This window comes from Aulostomus chinensis, chromosome 17 (genome assembly GCF_037954235.1).
Source record: "Aulostomus chinensis isolate RoL2024-O1b breed Wild chromosome 17, RoL_Achi_v1.0, whole genome shotgun sequence".
Taxonomy (NCBI): domain Eukaryota; kingdom Metazoa; phylum Chordata; class Actinopteri; order Syngnathiformes; family Aulostomidae; genus Aulostomus; species Aulostomus chinensis.
Genome location: NC_141336.1, coordinates 15,253,720 through 15,277,181, shown reverse-complemented (window position 1 = coordinate 15,277,181; position 23,462 = coordinate 15,253,720). Strand labels below are relative to the sequence as shown.

Genomic DNA, 23,462 nt, shown 5'->3' with positions numbered 1-23,462 from the left:
GCCTGTAAGACCGTCTGTTAAAAAAATGATCCTAGAGGTTTGCTGACAGAGCCACCATGCAGAGACCAATGCCCAGCAAGGTCTGAGACATGACCTTTACATAAATTAAACACAGAAGTACACTGAATGCTATTTCACCACTGGAAAGACAGTCTTTCCAAAAAAAACTTGTCAGTCTATGCAGTAGATAGATGAAAATACTTTTTTTAAATTTGGTGCTAAATGACAGGATTTTTTTTGTTGTTTTTTTGTTTTTAAAAAGGGCTTTGCTCTCCCCCTTTCCTTTTTAACAACCAGAATACACTAGACTCATTTGCTTCCAAGGCCACCGCTGTAAGATTGCCACATTGGTAACAAAATACTGTTGCAACTGCGCTTACACTATGCTCAGATGTCTTTTTCACCCTGCTGGAGTGGTGAGAAGCTTGTTTCTACAGTCCGTTGAGACAGGGATACAAACAAACAAACGCAGAGGTCCAAAGTGTACGTAGTTTGAACAACAGCCTGAAAACTTTTTTTCTCACTTATTGGAATGTGACATCAAATATTTCTTACAGGTTCAGTGTTTAGGATTTTGTGATATTTAGCTGTCAAGTTGTAAACACCCACACCCCCACCCCACACCCTTTGGGAAGCCTACGTTAGCTTGAAAGGGTCATTTAAGTACGGTGCTCAAACTTATTTTCTCACACTTCTTACAACAACACCAGTAACCACTTCTTGAAAATCAGACAATCTTAAAAAGTTAAGAAAGACGAACTAATAATTGTCCAGTCTCAAGTGAATGAAGTCTCCCAGAGATCAAGAAAAAAGAGCTCAAGTGTAGATTCAGGAGTCCTGTGGTAAGTAATTACACCCGAATGGAGAAAAAAAAATGTATTTTTCAAAATAAAATCCGCTTAGTACCAAAATACCACTTAATACTACATGCTTCCTCTTTAAAAACCTGTTCATTCAAAGGACCAAAGCTGAGCATGAACTGTAATTGGAGCCCCATTCTGATGTGATTTTTGAGCTGCGTGACTCACTTCAAACTTGCCCCGAACTTTGGTTTCATTGAGCGCTGTCCAAAATTTGTTTGGCCACCATGTTCTTGCATAGTAGAAGCAGAGCTAAGAGCAGTTTCCCCAACTCCAGTGCATTTTAGTCATTACGCCAATTGGAAGGCAGAGACTCGGAGTGCTTTTGTAAGCTTGGGGGTTTACATCACAAGCAATCTAATTGTATCGTGTGATTCGATATGACACAACATTTCTTAAATCATCCAGTATCTGCCCAGTTTAAGACAGTCTCCCAGGAGAGGTTGTGAGAGAAAACACTGAGTGATACACACCATGTGGACATCAAAGACAACTGTTATTAAGACCGGCTGTAACAATAATGCTCTGAATGATATCCACCCCTCAGATTAGCAGGAGAGACTGTGAAGACAAAAGAAACACTTTTTGGCTTCTGAATGCTTTGCAAACAGGAAAGTTCTCTGTGCTTGAAATCTCACACTGTGCTGCTCTCAAAACACTCAGCTGAAGTACAGAGAGACGCTCGTAAACAGACAAACACACAGTCACACAGACAAACAAATAAAAAGGAGCTTAGGTAAAGACATGCCCAAAGCACAATGTAGCCAGGTACCCTTGGCTTTTGTGCTGATTTAGAAATACAGAGAGCAGAATACGTACGAAGGTCACACAGGTTTACTGCTGTGTTATCAATCCCTGCAACTCTGATCCATCCATCAATCTATTCATCTATCCAATCAACCCTTCCCCATCCCCACCTCTTGCTCGGCATTGCGGGATGCCAATGCTCTGACAGTGAAACAGGTGTCTAGACTATTAGTATTAGTCTGTGTGTGCCACCTCCTCTATCCAATACCTCTAATGACAAGCATAAATCAAGGCTGCGTAAATGAGCACTAGTCAATCAGGAACTTGCTGCTGCAAAGAACTGCTTCTAGCAGCAGCCAGGCAGTGCACTTTTAGTCTAGAGTTTAGGGATGATGTGTACTTTTCAAACAATCAGCGTTCTTATTACTCTGCTTATTATTTAAGCAAGAGGAAAAACTTCAACATAATTTCCCAAGTTCCATCAAACCAGCAAAATCGTTTTCATCTTCAACCATAAAATGAACCCTCATCTTTGTAAGAGGTGTGTTACGTCATCGTATTCGTTTTCCAATATCTCACTCTTATTTCTTCTCATAAAAATACTGCTGTCTACAACCCTCCCTGGCTTGAATTTTTATGTCTTTTAGTGGCCCATCTCAGAGGGATGTTGTCAAAGTAATTTGATGATGACCCCTACAGTCCTCGTTAAATCACCCAATATCAGAACACCGACTAAAGTGAGAAACCAGCCAAGATAGTACAGATGACCTTAAAAAAGTGTCATGGAGTTTCTTTTCCATGTTCCATCAAAGGTTCTTCGTCGCATTCTCCTACATTAGCATTCGCATCAGCATCCATGTCACAACCTAATTCAGACAGCCAGACAGACAGTCCAAGAAAAGTCAGTTACATTCGACAACACTAAAGAGATGGGTGTCAGAGTGACAAATGGAAAGTTGAGCATCTGTCACTATGCTGAATCATTTGGCTGAAATCAAAGTGAGACGAGGGCCTTCAAAGGACAGGCAAAGCTGTGTCTGAGGCCAGACATGCTCGGGTGTGCTCCGCAGATCAGGGCCAAGAGGTTATATTGCTTTTCTTCTGTCTCTCCCTTTGTTCTCCTCTGTCTTAAGGGAGTGGGGAGGAGAGGGAAAAGAGATAGGAAAAAAAATGGAGAGAGAATGAGTCATGAACAGGTTGCCTGTCTCCCCCTGCCACAGCGTGTCGTCTTGATCAAACACTTGTTAGTGGAATTAGCTTGGTGTTTCCGGACAGTAAAGACAATGAGCAGAGGTAGCTGAAGCTAAATGGGTGATGTGGATCATATCTGACAGTATCAGAGTACTTTTACCTTACAGCACTTCCCCTCTTCAGCCTCCCTCGGCACGCTGAAGAAGAGCAGTTGCCTGCAGCATACTTTTGAATGGGAGCACTTTGACTCAGCTGGATGCTGGACATGAGCTAAATTGCAGAGTAATCCACAGTGGGATTTTGAATTGAATGCACATACAGCCTCAATTGTCAAAATTTGGCAGGTTTTCATTCTTAGCACAAGGTGAAGAACACTGCAGCCCTGGAGCACCGTTGAAGCTGTTGGCTGCTGTTTGCTTTTAACTGCATAGTGTGTGATAGAGGTTGGCTTAGCCCTCCTATTCTTCCTCTTTGAAGAAAAAAAAATATGACTCTATTTAATACTCTGACAGAGCCATTTTCAATTGCATTTTGTATGTCTTTAACATTTACTACAAGGATGCAATTGCCATGTATCTTTAACCTATTATGGACTTGTCATTTTCCTTGAGGTATTACAGACTTGCAGCCCATTGTGGCTCTCTGCTGGTCAGCAAATTTCAAAAGGTCAGGCCAATGTTATTGCAATGGCAGTTATTTTGAAAGATTTTCAAAGTAGGGGGTAGCAAAACAAAGGCCACAACTTGATGATATTGGATTGGAGAAAATGTGTTTGTCAGATGAACAGATTTTTCTTCGATAAATTCCCATTATACTGGTAAGCTGCCACGTACTGGATGACCCTGTAGAAAAGTGTGCATCACAACACTAACGCCAATAGATTAGAACGCACTAAAGAGCCCATTCTCCTCTTGCAAGGACACGTCGGTCTGATGGGTGATAATGACGATAGATGAATGGATGACCTGTCGGCTTAATACATGTAAGCACAGCGAATTTAGCTTTAATGGTACATCGCTAGCATTAATTTAACCGCTTAAAACTCAGCTCTATTTATTCAAATGACTCAAGTATATTTGTTTTCCACTCCACGCCTTTCAGACTGATACTTTTTATTTCGTAGGAGCTGTTATTTTCAAGTAGTCGGCCTGACCCTCTGCTGCTCGTTCACCTTTGACTCAATTTCATCAAACAACCTCTGCCAGTTTTCTCTTCATTCAGCTGTACATGAGCCAATTGTACAAGTGGTGCATTAGCATATTTTATGTATCACTCTTTCAAAACAAAATGCGTGAGCCTTTGGCTGGACTACTTGATCAATCAGCTAAAAGTGTGTTTCAAATGTTAATAAATCCTGATCGTAAGCTTGAAAAATGTTAAATAGTTTGCAATTGCAAACACAAAATGTCTATACTGTTGTTTTAAAACCAAGGACGTCGATCTAGTTTGCTAAACAATGATACAACACCTGACTTTGTAACACCTGTAAAGCAACAAAAGCACCCAGCAGTCAGAGTGTTTGATGTGTTTTGTCTGAAACCTCTGTTCACCACAGTTTTAAGACTGTCCTTGGTTAGACGCAGTGTCAGTCAGTCAGCACAAATGCTCCGTCATGGCCCCGAGTGCTCCTTTCTCTGCTGGTATGTCTTGCAGCATATGTCAAATACTACATGACCCTTTAACAACTCAATTAGGGAAAGCAGGGTTTAAGTATATTGAGACTAGAGTATGTACTACATAATAATGTGGAGCATAATTCAATGTAAATGTTCAATTAAAATTGACTTTAAGTTAGAAGTTAATTAATCACAGTACAAACACAGTTGGGTGGGTCAGCATTTTAATTTTGAGTCGTAAATTGTTTACTACGCCAAGTGGAACAGGTTTGAAAGTCATGACCAAATACAGATAAATTGTCTCAACAAAGATGGAAAGTGATCAAAAATTGAAACGCGACATGGCCAGTGTACCATGCATGTGTATCCACTGAATGTTGCATGTTTATCAAGGACGTGTAAAAAAGCAATGTCTATATCTACCAAATATATGTATATATATACATATATATGTGTATGTATATATAGATAGATAGATAGATAGATAGATAGATAGATAGATAGATAGATATTCCAAAAATATATCCATATTTTGTAGGCTTGTAACAACACTGTTTTGCAGTGCTTTGCTGTTTTCCTGACAGGAGTTGAGACTACTAATCTAACAGATGACATCATGTCTAATAGATCTAATACGCAGGGTTGAAATTAGCTAGAAAACTATATGTGACTCACTCGGTGGGATTTTTTTTTTTTTTCAATTTGGAGATCCATTAAAAAGTCTGTTGCAGTCAAATGGGAAAAGTCATGCACCCCTACTGTAATGCTTATCCTCACACCCACAACATCAAGGAAATAATGATATAAACATAATTATGATATAAACATTTTGAAAAGATAATCTATGATGTCAAAACTGATCTTAAACTAAAAGAGCGCAATTAAATGGGCTGTTTGATATTTATCAAATGGGCTGTTTGTTGTACTGGAGCCAAATAAATAAAGCTTGAGCTAAAGTATATCTCATTGATTTTGAGCCCATTCTAATCATTAAAAGGCATCTGATCAGGCAAAAGACCTGTTTTTGTTTGTGGTTATGGCTAGCACATCAACATACAGGTAGTCCTCCACGCTTTTGATATGACTGAGACATGAAAACAAGCACATAATACAAATGGCTGTCCTGTATCCTTGGTTTTGATTGAAGAAGGACATGCTCACTGAAGAGCCATAGGTCTATATGTCCTCTGCATCGGTTATCACATGACATGGGTCTAATTAACTCGAGAGCGGGAAATACAGGCCCTGCAAAGAGCAATAAACATTCTCCATTAAAAGACATTTAATTAGAAAGCAAACTACAAGGGCTTCAAGGAGAATGTAACCAACACAGAGGCCAGTGTAATTGTCAACCAAGCTCAGAGGAAAGCAAGCATAATGGACATAATCACCCAAGCACATCCCATAAGGTCATGATAGAACGCTGTGGAAGCACTTCTCCATATCTGACTCAAGTTTCCATATGGTGTTTTCCTCAAGTACCGAAAAGGTCACACACATTTCAGCATTCGTGCACTTTGGATGGCATGCCATCAGTTATAACCTCATCTATCTGTTCATACCTGGCAAAAGGACTAGAGGCACAGAAACTACTTTCACAAAGTTTTTCCAAATGCATCTTCAGCATCGAAATTTTGGTTTGGAGTCGAGAACACTGTGGCATCGCACAGACAGGCTTTATTTTCCTTTAACATTCTTTGGGTTGAAACAGACCATCCTCTTGGCTTAGTCTTATTTGCCCACTGCTATTTAAAGTACGACCAAGGGCAGCCAATGTCAGCACAGTCAAAAGTTTTGGGTTGAATACTGTGATTTCTAAGTCAGCCAATGCTACAACCACTCAAGGCCTTTGGGCTCCGTGGTCGATTGATAGTAATGGAAACACCAGCGGACTTCCAGAATCCATTGACAATTTTTTACCATGACTCAATCCTTCCTCAAACAACCTGACCTATTTCTGGGATGGACTTTCAGGCGTATGGTGCTGATGAGATGTAACAGCAGAGGGAAGGAAAGATGGATAACTGAGAAAATAGTTTTAAATTGTGCAAGGGTGTGCTCGTACAAAGTTTAAGTGCAAGAGGGGCAGACAAAAGGTGAGTACAACTACAACGTGACATCCAAAATCAGCTCGATTTGCCTTTACTTGCATTTGTCTGCTTCACTGGCACAGAACACCACAGCTGCTTTCATGGTGACTTTATGTATCATGCTGGGCACATTATGAGAGAAATGTGTTTGGAGCAATGGAAGAATGATTTTGTGAGTGGAAATAATAAATAGTCTTATTCATCTCCATAAAAGCTTTCAATGATTCAGCCTCGGTGAACTACTCTGTGCTATCCATAGAACTGACAATGTGCTTATTTTTATCTCAAGCTTGTGCTCTTTTTCGTTATTTCTGTTCTCTTATATCTGTATATTATGATTTCTGGGCACTCTGGTGTTTTAGTGGATCGACGAAGAGATTCAATTATTTAAATTGAGCGTTAACTGCTAGACAACAGGCTATTAGACAAACTTTAAAATCTGAATTAATTCTAAACCAAATTAAATTTAAGACTTTTAACAAGGTTTATATTTCAATTTAAAGTGAGATTACATTTAATCAGTTTACGCTGAAATTTGAGACTAATTTAAACTCTAATTAAGGATCAATTCTAAACTGTCACTTGTTTAATTTGTTCAGAAGGCTTAATTTATTAAAATGACACTCAGGGGTTAGAGCGTCAAAGAGAAATAGCGGAGAGGTGAATCAACATGACTCTGACACAATCTGAAAGCACACCTGTAAAATATCAACTAAAGGCATATTTAATGCTCTTGTTCATTATAAAAAGGTACTTTGTTACTTCTCTTACCTATAATTATTTTACTACGATTATTTCATTTATTCAATTTGGCTTTACTGGTATACACAGTAATTGTCTTCTCTAGCCCTATCATCTGTGTAAAACAGTTTCATATTTTGGGGCCTGTCTGGTTGAATTAAAGCTCAGCTGAGAGAAAAAGAGACAGACATTCAAACAGAGACAGATAATGACAGACAGAGGGGGAGACAGTGAGGGGGCCCAGACATCTGCTCAGGTATATGATGATACTGCGGAGAGGGAAAGGAGTAAGAAATGGGGGTCACGTTTGCTTGTGTGCAGGTTCCATCTGTCCCCCAGGGTTAGTCGGGTAAGCCAAGGATGGCGGGGCAGAGTGGGGGGGTTCATGGGGAGGTTTGTAGCAGACTTGGGGATGGTGTCTGCCAGCTCACTTTTTATCCCAGAGGCTGAGCAAACACTAAATGAGGTGTGCCTGCTATAAAAGCAGTTTATCAGCTCAGCCGTCTGAACACCATCACCGCTTGAAAGTTGAGTTTGGGATCAGGTGTAGTCTGTATCGATTTGTGAATTAACTGTGCAATACAGCATCTTTAAGAGGAGGGGTTTTAAAAGCCTGAGTTGGTGGCCTCCACTGAAACAAAGCCTGAAGTAAAGCACCGCCCGCACCCCTCCTCGCATTATGTTTGTCTCAGGATACCTATACAGGATTATTATTTGATCACCAAATAGAATAGATGGTCTGAGTCTTTCATTAGTTTCTGAATCTCAGAAATAAATAAATTCCCACCCCCAAACTACTGTCTCTCTTAACAGTACTTGTCTTTCACCAAATAAGATTTAGCCTGTTCTCCATGGTGTCCCTTTGATAACTTTCACCTCCTGTCACTGAGCCTCCCCTGAAACTGTATGAGGCCCCTTTGTTGTAGAGAATATCCACATTCCTGCTTGTGGGTTGTATGAGGATAGAACACAAACATTTATTATTTTCCATCCAGACTTTTTTTTATGTTTTCTCATAAATGAACAATTCCAGAGAGAATGTGTTTTACAACTTAAGATGTTGAAAATATATTCAGAGAAAAGGTCTTCGTTTAACAACCGTACACAAAAAGCAAAAACATTATGGGACACTGTGTTATGACGCAACCTGCAAATTATTATCTACATAAATCAATTTCAAGGCATGATAATCTTAGGTGTAGCCACCGTGAGCTATTAGATGAGGGGCTCAGCTTTGCAAGCTGCATTAAGGATGTAAACAGCAACTGCAAAGCCTATTTTGACTGCTTCAGTCCATGTGTTGATTTACATAGACCCAAATTTACACATGGAATTAAAATTTGCTCTTTTGTAATCAGATTGCAATCAGATCACACTTGGTCATATGAAAGTAAAGATGGAGAGGATGGATTGGATTAGAATGGATTGGATGGAATATAAATATTTGGTTGAGCTAGACAGACCATGATCAGATCTCAATGTGGACACTGGAGATGTATATCAACGACAGTTTTATATGTATGAGGTCATTTGCTATCTGATTGATATCAGATTACAAAAAACTCATTTGAATGCAGATGTGAAGAGGGCTATGCGTACTCTGCTATTTTCTTGGCTACAGTGGCTAGCAGCCCGAGTTTAAAAGCTCAAAATTCGAATTAAAAAAAAGCTCTACGTGAGAGTATTTTCTTCTTTAGTTTTGGGGTGATACTAGCACATTGGTTAGCCATGTCCATGGACAGCTCACAGCCAAAGATCCCATCAGTATGGTGGGGGATGAGGGATTCAAAGAGTTAGTTCAGTACCTGCCTGGACCCCAAATGAATTGTCATGAAGACCAACTGTGACTGATCATATTGAAAAGAACTAGATGGAGAGTGAAGGATAAAGGTCTTTTCCCACTGGCCGAAAAATAATAACACCTGCCCACATCTGGCTTTTCTGCACAACAGGATCAGGTTTGGGATCAGGCATGAACCATAGGTATTTATTAGCTCCGATCCAAATTCATGTGAACAGAAAACCTGAGTGACTCACACTTCTGAAATTTCAGCCACAAATTCAACCCATCTGCCTTTCAGCAGCACTCTTCAGTTAGCATCAAGTTCAAAATACAGACTGGAGCAAAAGATATTAAATAGTAGCCACTAAGGGTGCCCAGATCAGGATTTCCGCGGGCCGATCACTGTTCAATTTCAAAATAGCTTCCTGTGGAGAAAACAAATTGGCCTACGAAGTTGAAACAGGGCATGAATCTATTTATTCCTTGTAATGGAAACATAAAAAGCCAATAGCCATATAAATATATACAGTATATCATCAGATAGCCCTCATAATTTCCCTGCAATTAAGAGACAACAGACCAAAAAAAGTGCAGAACAAGACACAAAACACAGTAAATTCTTGTTTTACCTCATTATCTGCAACTTTAAGCTGAGAGTTTCTTGCTTTTTTTCTTATCGGGCTCTCCTCACTGCAAAACCTCTTTCACTGACAGCTGAGCGAGAGTCAACTTAGGCTTGTTAGCGGCGTGCAAACGGTCCCTCTCTTCCTTTAGACAAGCGAACGTGGTATACTCATCATATTCCTTCACATGGCTAACTTTCAAATGTCTTATAGCCCCGACTACCTCTTTTGCAAATTTCTTGCTCTCTCTCTGCCATGACTGATTCTCTTTGAACAGACCTTGCAAATTTAATGTCTTTGTTCGACACCTGGAAAAACTTCCAGACTGCCGACGACGTCTTAGCACTGCATTTTAATTGCGTCATGCTACTTTGTCGACCTAATTTTGTCACGCATTTTGCATCATACGAGCGGCTCTTTTGATCAGCCTTAATGACAAGTCTGATCAACTCCAATACTATGCAAATCAGCCGAAGCCGATCAGGTCACCGATCGATTGGAGCACCCCTAGTAACCACCAAAGCACCATCAATACCTTTCCTGTATTGTTACACCTTTCAGTTCTTTGTGTTGACTTTACTGCATTTTGGACACTGAACATGAGCCAAAACAAAAAACAAAAACACACAGCTTCTTAAATGCAGATTTTTCACAATTTAAATATTTGCATTTATGCAGAGTAAGAAAAAGATATAAGTCAAGCTAGCACAGGTACACAAGCTAGCTCTCACCATCAAACAAATAAAAACTATATCACAGCTACCCGTCACTTTGAGGATGCTGACTAGGAAATGAAATCCTGCATCTCCTTAGCAAGAAGGCACAACATTGCTGAGAAAATAACTGCGGTGGTGGTGATGGGGAAACCAGCTCATTCCCTTGTGTTTATCACCTGTGACTCTGCAACATGTTTTGTAGCAGACAACAAGTGAAGCACCTTCTAACTATATGTCATGCCTTTTATTAAATGGCCGTCTGGCAACAAAAAGCAAGTGTATTCAAAACTGACATCTCATGGTGAAGTAACTCCTTTCACTGTTAACTGCTGTCTACGGAGTAACTCTGTGCAGCAAAGAATTAGATCATGGCTGCTCACAAAATGATGAGAAAAGGCAAATTATTACCAATTATCAAAAGATAAACAGTGTGACTGTTTGGAAATGAAATTTTTGTTACCATCTGTTACTACAGGTGTCACTGAATCAACAAGGACTAAAGGATTGTATTCTAAAGCAGCATTGGTTAGAAATGGACATTACACCAATCTCGTCCAATGCCACTAAAGCAATAATGGTGAGACAGATGAAGATTTCTATTGCCTTGTTCAGACTGCAGGCAAATCAGATCCTTTTTTTTTTAATCAGATTTATCTCATTTCAGATTTTTCTGTTCACACTGTTATTTTGCAAGTGATGAGATCAGATTCTGTGGCTCCAAACATCAGCTATACACATATTCATGAACCCAAACTAAATATCCATGGGCCAATATCCATGAGGAGATGTGTTACGACCGATGCAAATCGTCACCTTCTTAAACTAATAATTTTTTGACAACTTTTTTGCTTAAATTAACTCCTTATGATGTTTTATCTCCACTTTTTTGTGCTTTTTGAAAAACTTGGAAAAACGACTTTGGCAATTATTTTAAGAAGGCAATGAAATAACACTTTGAAATCCTTTTTTAGCGTCCAGAGCATCCAGACTGAAATTCATCTGTAAAAATTTGATTTGAATCGGATTTCACACCACCCCCAAATGTGGTTTTGATCAGATCTGGACTAGTCAGATTTGGCTGAAATTAAACAGAGTACAATCTAAAAAATTTCGTGGATCAAAACGGCATTGTACCTATTCCCCCAGCAGGACACAGTATTTTCCATGCTAGTTCAATGGCATGCCTCTTCTCACTTTGCACTGAAAAAAACATATCCCTGCTGGGGAAAAAGGTATCTCGGAAAAGTTGCAAATCAATGCTTCAAATCACCGACAATATTAATATTTGTAAATAGAAATATTGGATTTTATACTATTTTTACATCAACCTGATTGAGTGTATTTATTATCAGGTTTTCAATTTAATGGAATTTAATTATGGCCTTAGTCATACATTCTCTTATTATATTATATGGGATTATAGTGGGATATTGTATCCATATCAGCAACTCCTGAATAAAATCAGGAAATATATATAATCGTTTCCTAAATTGATGCCTTATCTGCGTCAGCTCTAATGTTCCTGAGTACTCTATGGGGGTCTTTATGTTCAGTCGTGTCACACCACTGTGCAGGTGTTTGCACTCACTCCCTAAACCCCTGTTATTTTGTCACCTTGCTGTAATAAGCCAGTGGCACAGAGAATAACAGCTTCTTCCCCCTTTGTCTCAAACACAAGGTGATGACCTCCCACCAGAATGTAAAGCGCATCTTGTTTTCTCTTTCAATGCTTGAGGATGAATCACTAGGAGAAAAAAAACAGGTGAGAGTTTCAGGGCCCTGTGCTATTGATTCAATTTCTATAACCACAAATACTTTAAAGTATAATAAGCCTATGCTTCTAGTCCCAATACCCTATCACGGCTTGAAATGGCCCTGTCGTTACCTACAAATCACAGCCCTCCACAAAGCTGCCCTCTCTGGAGCTATATGTCAGTGACCACAGGGGAAGAAAAAAACAGAAGGCAAAAGACGCAAGCAAGCCTTGAAAAATGTAATGGTTTTTGTTAAGGATTTAGCCAGTGGTATAGCAGTGTGAGAGTATCATTCATGTTCCAGACATAGCAGATCCTCTCGGGAGATGGTGAATATTAAAAGGCTTTGCAGGAGCCTTCCTCATGTAGGCTCTTGACAGGAGATTTGTTTATGACCTTCAAAAAAGGAGAAGGAAGTCAATGATAGCTCTGACTACCTCTTTTGCATCTCAAGGCAGCCCCCTACAGAAAAAAGAGGGCTATAGTTTCATACTTTTGTCATGAGAACTATCCAGCTTCTATTTATCACATGAAGCAAATTCTTTTAAGTGGAGTGTGACTGTAACAAGGCGGAAAACTGTTTGCAAAAGTGTCTTAGAGAAGAGGAAGCTAGTTAAAAATATCATTTTTTTAAAGGAGGATATTCCAGACAGAAAAATACTATCTGACACTTATCTCAAGTTCATATATAAATTATTGGTGACCACCGACGCCTCAACATCTGATGCAATGCTTTCGTTTCATCATGAACCAAGTCAAAGCTGTCAACAATTACAGCATCAAAACAAAAAGCAGAAAGCAAAATAAGGTATTTTTGGAAACTTCCTGATGCAGAGTTGCAGAGTTTAGTATATATCTAACAAGAAACAAATACAATGACATGATGCCAAATTTGTATGTAGACCTAGTTTAGAAATACAAAATAAAAAAAACACTGCCTGCTCACTACTGTACGTCACCTGTCTTTGTTTCAGTGTCTATTAATGAAGATCTTGTTGTTGCCTAAAAAAATGGGTTAAGGATAATTGCCTGAGAGATGGAATGCAAAAGAAAAGCTCAGTCTGTCATTTTAAGTTGTCTGTGACAATGCTTTGTTGCTCACCAGCCGCAACTGCCTCTGTGTAAAGGTGCAGAGTAAGAATTGAAAGTTGTAATATCTGAGGGATCTCATACGATATTCGTTATATATTCTGCATACCTCTACAACCAAGTGAAGCAAAACGTAGCTCCTCTTCAAGCAAACTCAAGACCTTCTTATGACAAAAGATGAACTTTACCTGAACTAGCCGGAGAGTTACTTTTCCTCGTCTCAAACGCCAGACCTTGTGAATTCCGTTTAAATTTATTCAGTGCAACTGTGTTTTCACATTTCAAATTTTTTTAATTTTAGGTTTTTTTTCTGAATACTGTGTTATGATTTAAACCAAGAGCATACTTTGTCATTTGGAAAACGTGTCTATCTTTTGATGTCATTTGTATACACTCACTACAAACAAATCAAAACAAAATGCCAGTAAAATATAATGTCCCTGTCATTAAAATACTGAGAAAAGTTTGGAGACAACAAAGAAGACAGTCCTTCATTCTGTCCGCCTTCCTCTGCTGATAATTCAAAGAGAAGGGCTGCTGTCTCCATAGCTAAGTGTCCAAAAATGAGCTGCTGCTGTAGGTTTGCTGCAGTGTTAGTGATGCAGCAGCTGATATACATCAGGCATATCCTGTAGGTGGGAGGCCATGGCTTCAATTATAATCTACTGAATCCACTACACTTACCATGTGAGCCCCACATGGCTGGTCACACAACTACACAGCCCTCCTGGCATTATAAAATGACACTGCAGCATTCAAGTGTGTTAAATAAATAAGTACAAACCAGTAAAACAAATACGTTTGTTTTATTAAAGACAATGCAAAAGTGTGGGTTGTTTTCACATTAAAATTCATAATTAAAACTGATATTTATCCATGATACTATAGTTTAAAAATTCAATGCATATGTCATGTACAGGAGCTGCTGCAGCTAAAGAAAAACACACTCTCAGAAACAGGACTGCAACAGGAGCCTATTTCTATACCCAAGGTATAAACTACGAAGACATACCTCTGAAAGCCAAAAACATAAATGCAAGGGTGCAGAAGCTGTACCTTAGAGGGCACAACCCCAGCAACAAGCCACTGGATCACTTAATGTACAAAGATGCAGAGCAGGAGTGACTTCTAAAAATCTGTTGAACCTCTCCACTAAATACGTGTGGCACGAAGCATAGTTGGAGCTTGTGTAACACTATGTTGCATACAAATTTCACATTTTGGCCCCTATCATTTTTTAAACACATTCAGTTCATTAAATGAATTAGTATTAGTTAAATGCTTAGCAGTTTCAGCAATAGCAGCCGAATTAAATTAAACGGCCTTTCTTGCTGCTCCAAGCAGAAGCTGAAAAACTTTGCCAAACACACACAGCAAACAGTTCTTCGGAGGCAGATACAACTGGTCCAGATGTCTACTAATGATGTAGTCCAACAGGTGTGTTGTTTGGTTGCATCAATGTTTGACACAACACAGGAAAAGATGGAGAAATTTAGTATTATTAATTTTTCAAAAGAGAGGTGACCTCACCAGCTGACTGATAAAGTGGTTCAATTCAACTTTTTTCTCCTGATCTGGATTAAAAACATTAAAAATGATCAATAGTCATCGATATTGACTGAAATTAAACACTCAATCTTGATATTTTTTGCAGTTATAAGCCTATAATGATGTAGGTTTTACTGACTGATCAATGAAGACGAATGTTCTCTGATGTATAAAACTATTACGCTTTCCTGATCCATCTTCATTTGCAGTAAATGAAAGGAAAGGAGTCGGCTGTCTTTGGAAACGAGTCCTTCAATAGCATAGAGTCGACATAAAAAAGGGGACTACTCTGAAGAAAACAAGGTCTAGCATACAATGGATGTTTACTGAGTACTTCAACAGGAATATGTACACAATAGCTGCTTTTGATGAAGCTTTGGAGGTGGAGCAATTGGAAATTTATAACTCTAAACTTGTTAGGGACTTTATGGTGTGCTATACACAATGTGAGCCATCCTGCAAGTATGGTGTAGTCTATAAAGTATTCCTCTTTCCTGTTAATGGGGTTCGAAAAAATGAAAGTAGCATTATTTTAGGATATGGCTTCCAATCTAATCTAGTGTCTAATCACTGTGTTAGGGTTTAAAACTGAGCTGATAAAAGTTATTGGATCATTTCAGTGTTGAAATTTCAACCCCAGCTAGTCTGACAGAAAAAAAAGCCACATATACAAACACACTGACACACAAAGCACAGAAAAACACATGGATAGCAAAATGATGGAGGAAATATGCTCAGGCTTTTTCCTACTCCCAACTGCCATCCAATTCTCTTAGTGTGTACTGAGATTTTGCTCGGCACAATGAGTAGAAGGATGATAGGTTCAGTTGAATAACAATAGGGATGTGATAGGGGAGAAGTAGGGGTAAGAGGATCATTTAAAGCAGTAGGAAGGAGGCAGTCCCTTCCATATATCCTTATACACCCACTGTAATTGAACGTACAGTATAGAGCTGCTACTGCCACCCTGAAGATAGCAATAGGAGTCTATGTAATCTCTCTGTCGCTTCCTCACATTCAAAGCACACGAAGTCTATGTAAAGTTAGCTTGCTCATACATAGAAGACGAATATATATGAAGCTGACAATGTATTTTGCCAATCTAAATGTCATATTTACATTTCGAATAACACATGCTGTAAAGTCAACAGGTTCTATAGCTTCGAGAGTTAAAAGAAAAGAGAAAAGTTTTTCCAGAATGAGGTTGAGCAACTTAGCTCTGATGCTACACAAACAGCTAAAGTTAGCTAATGTTTGCGACGTCAGAATAACTCACCACGGAGTTCTTCATGGTGGACTTCACCGTGAAGCCCTGGGTCTTTAGCTGTGTCCTGTTCCTCAACATATCCACAAGTAGGGTCTTCCCTTGCTAACTGATACGAGGCAAAATAAAAATGTTGCGAATTAATGTTTGTGTGACTCTCAGGACGTGACTTCGCTGGTTGCTATGACGCTCAAGTGTGGTTGCTGCGGAGGTAGGGCACGTGAGTGTATTTCCGTTGCTATAGAAACTCCTGGGCACTCCTGGAAACATGCAGAGCAAAATATAGTGAGGCTCTTGATAAATGTACTATCTAAAATCATACTGTGATGGCTTTGTTGATGTCATTTTTCCTTGTGTGTGCTTTTGATCGTATTTTTTTTGTGCTGAGAAAAAGGAAATAGATACTGTACCTCAATGAGATTTCCTTAAAAAATAAAGTATGAATTAAAGATATATAAGAGTATAATCGGAGCATGATGCATGCTGAAACTGTTTTTTTTGTCGCAAGTTTTAAAGTATAAAAAATAACAGGCTACACAAAATAGAATAGAAAAGAATAGCTGCTATAATACAGAAAAATCAGAGGATGGCAAAAACATTGTTATTTTTTCGTGAGGGCAACTCCATCATTATGATGATTAATTACAGGCTTTCTGTACAATTCTGCTACTTAATCAGTTATATTTTCATGTGATAAAAAATAATGAAGGTCTGATAGGAGGCCAAACCATTTGTAGCTTGGCCGCACACACTACTCAGTGAAAATAATTGGTTAAATTAATACTTTTGATGACTGTGCTAATATGCTAAGCTACAGCGAGGATGACCAACCATTTCTGTGCTACTGCAGTTACAGACCAGCCACCACACATTCATTTTGACACAGAGGATCAATCATGCACTGGGCTTATACTCATGCTGCAGATCTGCAGTAAATACTTAATGATGCTTTTTGTCTGATAGGTAGAAGACCTCCACTCTCAATAAGCTGGTTAGAGAGCAGCCTGAGCACTGAATCATTCCAATTTAGGGATGTGGCACTTTTAATCTTCCAATATCGTTTTTTGCCTCTGGAGACTTTCTTGGGTGAACTGGTGCAACTGTTATTAATCTTCAGTGCACAGGCAATTCCTCTAAAAGCCCCTATTTGTTTTTTATGGCTCCATTGAGGGAGAGAGGAGGGTATAGCAGCAAGGAGGCAGACTGTAAACAAGGCAAGCAAGGAAGGCAAGTGATGTCCCTGTCAGCATTCAGTGCAGGTCTCTCTCTCCCTCTCTCTCCCTCTCTCTCCCTCTCTCTCTCACTCTCTATCGCTCTCTCTCCCTCGCTCTCGCTCCCCCTCCCTCTCTCGCTCTCTCTCTCTCCCTCTCTCTCTCTCTCTCTCTGTTTCCCCTCAGAGGATTAAAAAGAGGAAGAGGTGAGTTTTCAGAAAGCAAACTGAGCAAACTGGAGTGTCAGCATGAATACAGCTGGTCTGAGAAATGATTGTTCAGACTTCTAACTCACTCAAGAGTGCGCAGCGAGGAAGGGAGCCAGAGTGTTTGTGCATTGTGAAAACGGATCTTATAGGAGTGAAAGGTGTGCTTGTGTGTGTGTTAAGTGTCGGGTGATCAGTGTCTGTCAGCATTCAGGTGAAGTTCGAATCCAGATTTCTTACAGCTGCTCCAAGGACACACACATAGTGTCTGAACTGACTTTTAATCAAGATTAATTTACATTTTCTGCTCGACAGGTAGGGAAAGAATGAGGAGGACTAATACACCGTGTATGGATGATCTATTTTCTCTGCATCTATAGTACACTATGTCTTCATCTATGTTGTGTCCCCGGTGGAGTCTGTAGCTCATTTGCTCGGCCACCTTCAGGCTCGGTATTCATTGTCCACTGTGAGGAAAAACAGCTATTATGATATCATTAGAGCAGAAACTTGTACCTACAAAGCAGAAGACCCAGAGGGGGCCAGCAGAAGAATCTCAGCAGGAACAGAATAGGAGAGACATTGCTGCAGTGTCAGTTGCCCCCCAATTACCGTGAAACAAGGCAAACAGCCATTAGACTAGACCATTAGGATGTAGGCAGAGCGGCCGGGGGCTTGTTGGGCTTAACAGTTTGTCAGGTTGTGAAAGTCACGTTAAGTGTATAAGGTATATTGCAGAGATAAATACAACTGAAAGGAGCTCATAGATTGTGTGGTTGTGTAATATATTATTATGTAAGCACACATACTATTCCACTATTAAACAGAAAAACATAAGCATATAGCATATTTAATGTCCTGTCAGGGAAGTGGAGACATGCCATTAAAGTCTGAGAAGCCCATAAACTTAATTTAAGTCTCTATAACTGCACTATTGAGTGCAATAGTCTTCCCTACAGGAAAATTGAATATTTGTTATAAAGGTTCAGAATACATGTCACAATCGTGTGATCAAACTGCTGCTCAAATATGTCATAATCATAAATTAAAACAAAAGTGAGCATTTCATTTGCAAGATGCCCGTTTTTACCCATCCTCAAATGAATTGTGTTAAAGAAAATGAAAAAGTAAATTGAAATGTTAAATCTAAATCTAACTTTGACATTGGGATTCAGACTTAATAACTGGATCAAGTGTAACATTCAGATTTAAGTTTAATATTTACATTCAGCTTTCATATTCCTCTCACAAGAGAATAATTTTAAAAGCCGATGTCTTAAATGTTTGAAAGTAGCTTCATGTGGAGGAAACGGACTAAATATTGAAAAAAAGAGTACATATTTATATTCAACACACCATATTCATGAGACTGTGCAGGCGTGTGTCGAAGAGTTTTGGCATTCCTCCAGAAAAATGAAATCTTTGCCATTTTTTATTAGTACAAGGACTTGGGTGACCACACACAATTTTAAGCATGGCAGCTGCCAACTTCAACTTTAGCCAGATCAGGAAGGAGAAATTTGAAAATGCCAGTGTGGGAATAGAGGACCTTAACTGGTTCAGTGTGTTGTCTTAAAGCTGGTGCTCAGTCCTATAGGTGGGTCAGTAGGTAGGTAGGTACAGTAGGTAGGTAGATAGATAGGTAGGTAATCTAGTTAACCTCAGGGAAATTAATGTTGAAGAGAAACACAAATCGGTCAGAATCCTCCTTAAATGACGAAAACTCTATAAAATAAATCCTGTAAAAAATTAATACAAATACAAAGAATTCATATTTGGAGGGTGGACATTTAAAAAAAAAAAATCCTGAGTATTTCGATAAAAGGTCGGGGGCAGGAATGACCTAAAGGGTAATAGCCAATAAGTAGTATCAATTCAGTATTCAATAATAATCAACTGCCTCCCAATAACATGTTCACTGGAGATCACGGATTCAAATAAAATACACAGTATGAAAAAAATACACAGTATGAATATATACAACTAATTACAATTCCTAAATTTATGGTTAGGTTTTTTTAAAGTAGTTTTTTTAATTTGCAGATATTTAAAATGTTTAGCAATACGTTGTTAGCCTTCATCCGGTTGTGTTTCATCCTTGAGTTCTCTGTCCGTCACCCCTCCTCACTGTGGTCTGATGGACAAATACACACTACAAACAGCCAAAACCCAGATTACCATAAGCAATTTTCAGAGACTCACATCACTGCTGCCTCACTTTCCTCTGACTCTTTTGCAGTGTATTGCATGTGCTTGCTTCATTTCACCCCACTGTGTCCTTCTTTTGGTCCTGTGGGGAGGATCAATGTCGCTTCCTGGAGCCTGGAAGGCGTCACCTGGCCTGCAGTTCCTGGTTGCCAAGGTGTGCTACTGCTGAACCCTCATACTCATCCCGATCGATATGGCAAAGAACGTGAATAGAGAGTCACACAAGGCCATCAGTAATCACACACACCTGTGTTCTTTATGAACCTCAAGACACAGCTTAATCTACAACCCCCCCCCCCCTTTTTCCCTCTGTGACACCATCTTGTCCATCCTCTTCTTCCTTCCATGTGGCCATTAGCAGCAACCTAGACTGTGCCAGGAGCAACAGGTCCGACTGTCCAGCCCACTGCCTCCTGAGCCCAGCAGGTATCGATCGTTCACAAGTCTGATCAGAATACACACGAGACAAAATCAACTGTGGATGAAAACCTAGATAGACATGCAAAAGAATGCATGTGGTAATTTAACATGCAGAATTATACACAAATGATGAAAATGGATGTAAACAGAAACCAGTCAGCCAAAAAAAACAACAACAAAATGCCTTTTTCAACACTCAGAGGCATTCTTTAGAGTTTTTGGGTATTGGGAATTGGGAGAAAAGACTTTGTAACATTTATCATTTTGAGATAAGATGATGTCCTTAATGTAGGGCTGCAAAAAACAAACAAACAGTTGTTTCCATCATCCGTTCTTCTGCATTTTTTTTCATGATTAATCCACAAATTATTTAATCTACTTTGTGTCAGAAACATTTGAATGAAGACTCTTTACAATTTCCCTGAGCCGAAAGTAACGTATTCAACATTCTTGTTTTGTCCATCCAAAAGTCCAAAACCTAATATTTTTCTGTCATAAATGACACAAAAAGCAGCATATCAGTATATTTAAGAATCTGTAACCAAGAAAATGTTTGATATTTTTACTTGTAAGAAGAACTAAAACTATTACGACTGAAAAAGCCTGAAATTTATTTTCTGTTGATTGATTAATTGATGAATTATTTAGTTGGGGTCTGTATTATCAACTCCTCAAGTGATGTTATTGTAAAGATGGGTAGAAAGCCTATGATTTAAGAAATACAGAAATAAAATCATTTGAAGAAGTGTTGAAGCTGAATACAGGAGGAGATTTCTTTTGAAATGCCCCTTTACTTGAACGACACATCAAGCTTCTCTGAAAGCCATCAACAAATCCTGTCATAAAAACCGCAAATGTCTGAAATACCCCAAACACAGCACTTCTAGCATTCTTTTTCCTCCCCCTTTTGACTCCAAACAATAGCAGTTTGGCTATCCAGTCTGTTGTATGCATCCCCAGAGTCCAGATAAATCCAAAGTCATAGATCTCCTCAAACGGCGGGGCAGTTGGCAGTAATACTTGATATGGGCATGGAGTTGCAAGGCCTCACTCACAAAGCCACAGCATATTGATCTTCATGCATTATAGAAGCGGCTTTGAGGCCGGCTGATATTGGAAGGCATATCTCTCCCTCAGGGCATGCACATAACATGCCCACTGGAGCATAGCAACAATAATCAGACACAGGCCAAGCTGATAAACATATGGATAATACAACTATAGTGGTATCGCTGCACTATGCTTTTGATTGTTTACACGATGATGGTTATTACAGTTGATACACTTTTCGAGCGTCTCTAAATTTTACAGGTACAGTACATCTCTTTGAAGCTCAGAAGCTCTCAGACTTTAATCCTAACCAGATTACAGGGCATTGTGTCACTGATTCAGTCTGAATCATCAGGGGTAAATCCATTGAATGCTGCGTGCTGCACAGTATGACCTCACTGGTGGAGCTCTCAGTAACCGTGACAACACCTAACCCTACAGAGGACTGAGCTTTCCCCGTCACCCACAGGTCAATGTCACATGAACTTGAATGTGTGAACAGTGACACCAGTGATCCCACTGAGGCGGACAAAAGCTGACTGCTTCTTGCACACGATTCCACCCTGGTGTTACCAACTGTCTAGTTAAAGAGAAGAAAAGAAAGACAAGGTGAGGGTTGCTACGGTGTTATGAAGTCTTCAAAGAAAACTACCTTAAAGTGGTACTGTGCTTCAGAGCGAGTGGCAGAATTTTACTGGGGCACAAGTTGTTGCAGTTACATTACAAATCATCACCTTAAAATAATCACTTATAATAATTTTGTCTCCAGTTTTTTGCACATCAATCCATCTATTTTCTTCTGTTTACGCTGTTAAGGGTCATGGGGGCTGGAGCCTATCCCAGTGGCTTTTGGGCGAGAGGCGGGGTTCATCCTGGACGGGTCGCCAGTCCATCACAGGACCAGCACATAGAGACAGACAACCATTCACACTCACAGTCACACCTACAGTCAATTTAGAGTATCAATCAGCCTCGTCCCCTCTTGATGTCTTTGGACTGTGGGAGGAAGCTGGAGAACCAGAGAGAACCCACGCAGGAACAGGGAGAACATGCAGACTCCACACAGAAAGATCCTGTGATGGAGCCGGGGCTCAAACCCGGAACCTTCTTGCTGTGAGGTGACAGTGCTGACCACTGCACCACCGTGCTGCCCTTCAGTTTTTTTGTTTGCTGATAAACATGAAAAAAATGACTTAGGCGATTATTTTAAGAAGGCGCTGAAATGTTACATTACAAAAGTCCCCCAAAACAAAACAGATAAAACGTGTGCGTTCTCTTGAGCAAGACACCACACTGCAAAAAGCGATCCAAAGGTCATTTACTTTGTATAAAAGTCTGCAGAATGAATGTAATATAATGACTGCGCAATTATGAGACAAAGGTTTGAACGGCACTGATGATGCTCAGCTCAGCAATTACAGTATCATGTAGCTCTGACTTTATTGCCTCACAATCAGCATAAACCAGAGCAAGTCGAGCACATTGGAAAAGTGATTATTGAAGTGGCTGTCAGTTACAATCAAATAAGCAACCACCAATCAAAACATCATAGATCTGTTAGAAATAGGTAATATTCATGTAATCATAAAAGGAAAATGTGTTTTTTTAACTGTGCAAGAAAGTAGTAAAGGATCAATGAGACCAGTTTTGTCTTTTTGGTGGCTGAAGCAGATGTTAACATAAAAGGAGATGATTTAAATATAAAAAATTTGTTTTTTGGATGAAATACTGCTTGAACTCATTATTCTACACTCAGGGCCATAACAGAATTGGCTGCATTACCTGTAAATTTGAACTGGGAGCAAGAAGTGAGGAGTAGTGAACGGTCAGCGCATCTAAACGGTCTGGATGTTGAGTACGGAATGAAAAAAAGGATGATTTGGTGCCAAACCGATAAGCAGTTGTATAGAAAAGCCATAATAAACCAATACATATTAAATGTGATCCCATGTCTGACCAAACAATCCAATTGTTCAGCTGTTTAGACAAACAACACAAGCAAACACTTCACCAGGGAAGTCAGTTGTGTAAAGTGTCTTCTCATCTTTATAGCTCTTCCTATGTCTTTTTTTGGTTGACATCCTTTTTTTAAAATACTTTTTAAACGTTATGTATTGCCCTCAACGTCAGGGATGTGTCACGGCTGTGACATTAATGACACTAATGACAGAGGAACACGCCCTCTCATGTCATTATTCTCTCCCCTGACTTGAGATAGTACACCCTATCAAGTATGGACAGATGGGGGAATGAGAGACAGGGGCTTTTTTTGTTGTTGTTGTTGTTTTTGTTTTTTGTCCCAAGAACAGAAAAGTCATCTCTGCTCACATCACATCTGCATGTCT

General features: G+C 39.4%; 1 protein-coding gene across 3 annotated transcripts in view; it reads right to left on the bottom strand.

The window, feature by feature from the left end:
* pacrg (PARK2 co-regulated) overlaps nt 1-16,201 on the bottom strand; it is a 154,781-nt gene extending 138,580 nt beyond the window's left edge. For all 3 annotated transcript variants that reach the window (XR_015109855.1, XR_015109856.1, XM_086183230.1), the window contains exon 1: nt 16,035-16,201. Coding sequence is in view for 1 of the 3 variants with exons in the window: in XM_086183230.1 (XP_086039356.1) it covers nt 16,035-16,103 (69 nt within the window). In the remaining 2 variants the exon portion in view is untranslated. The remainder of the gene's footprint in view (nt 1-16,034) is intronic.
* Between the last annotated feature and the right edge of the window lie 7,261 nt (nt 16,202-23,462).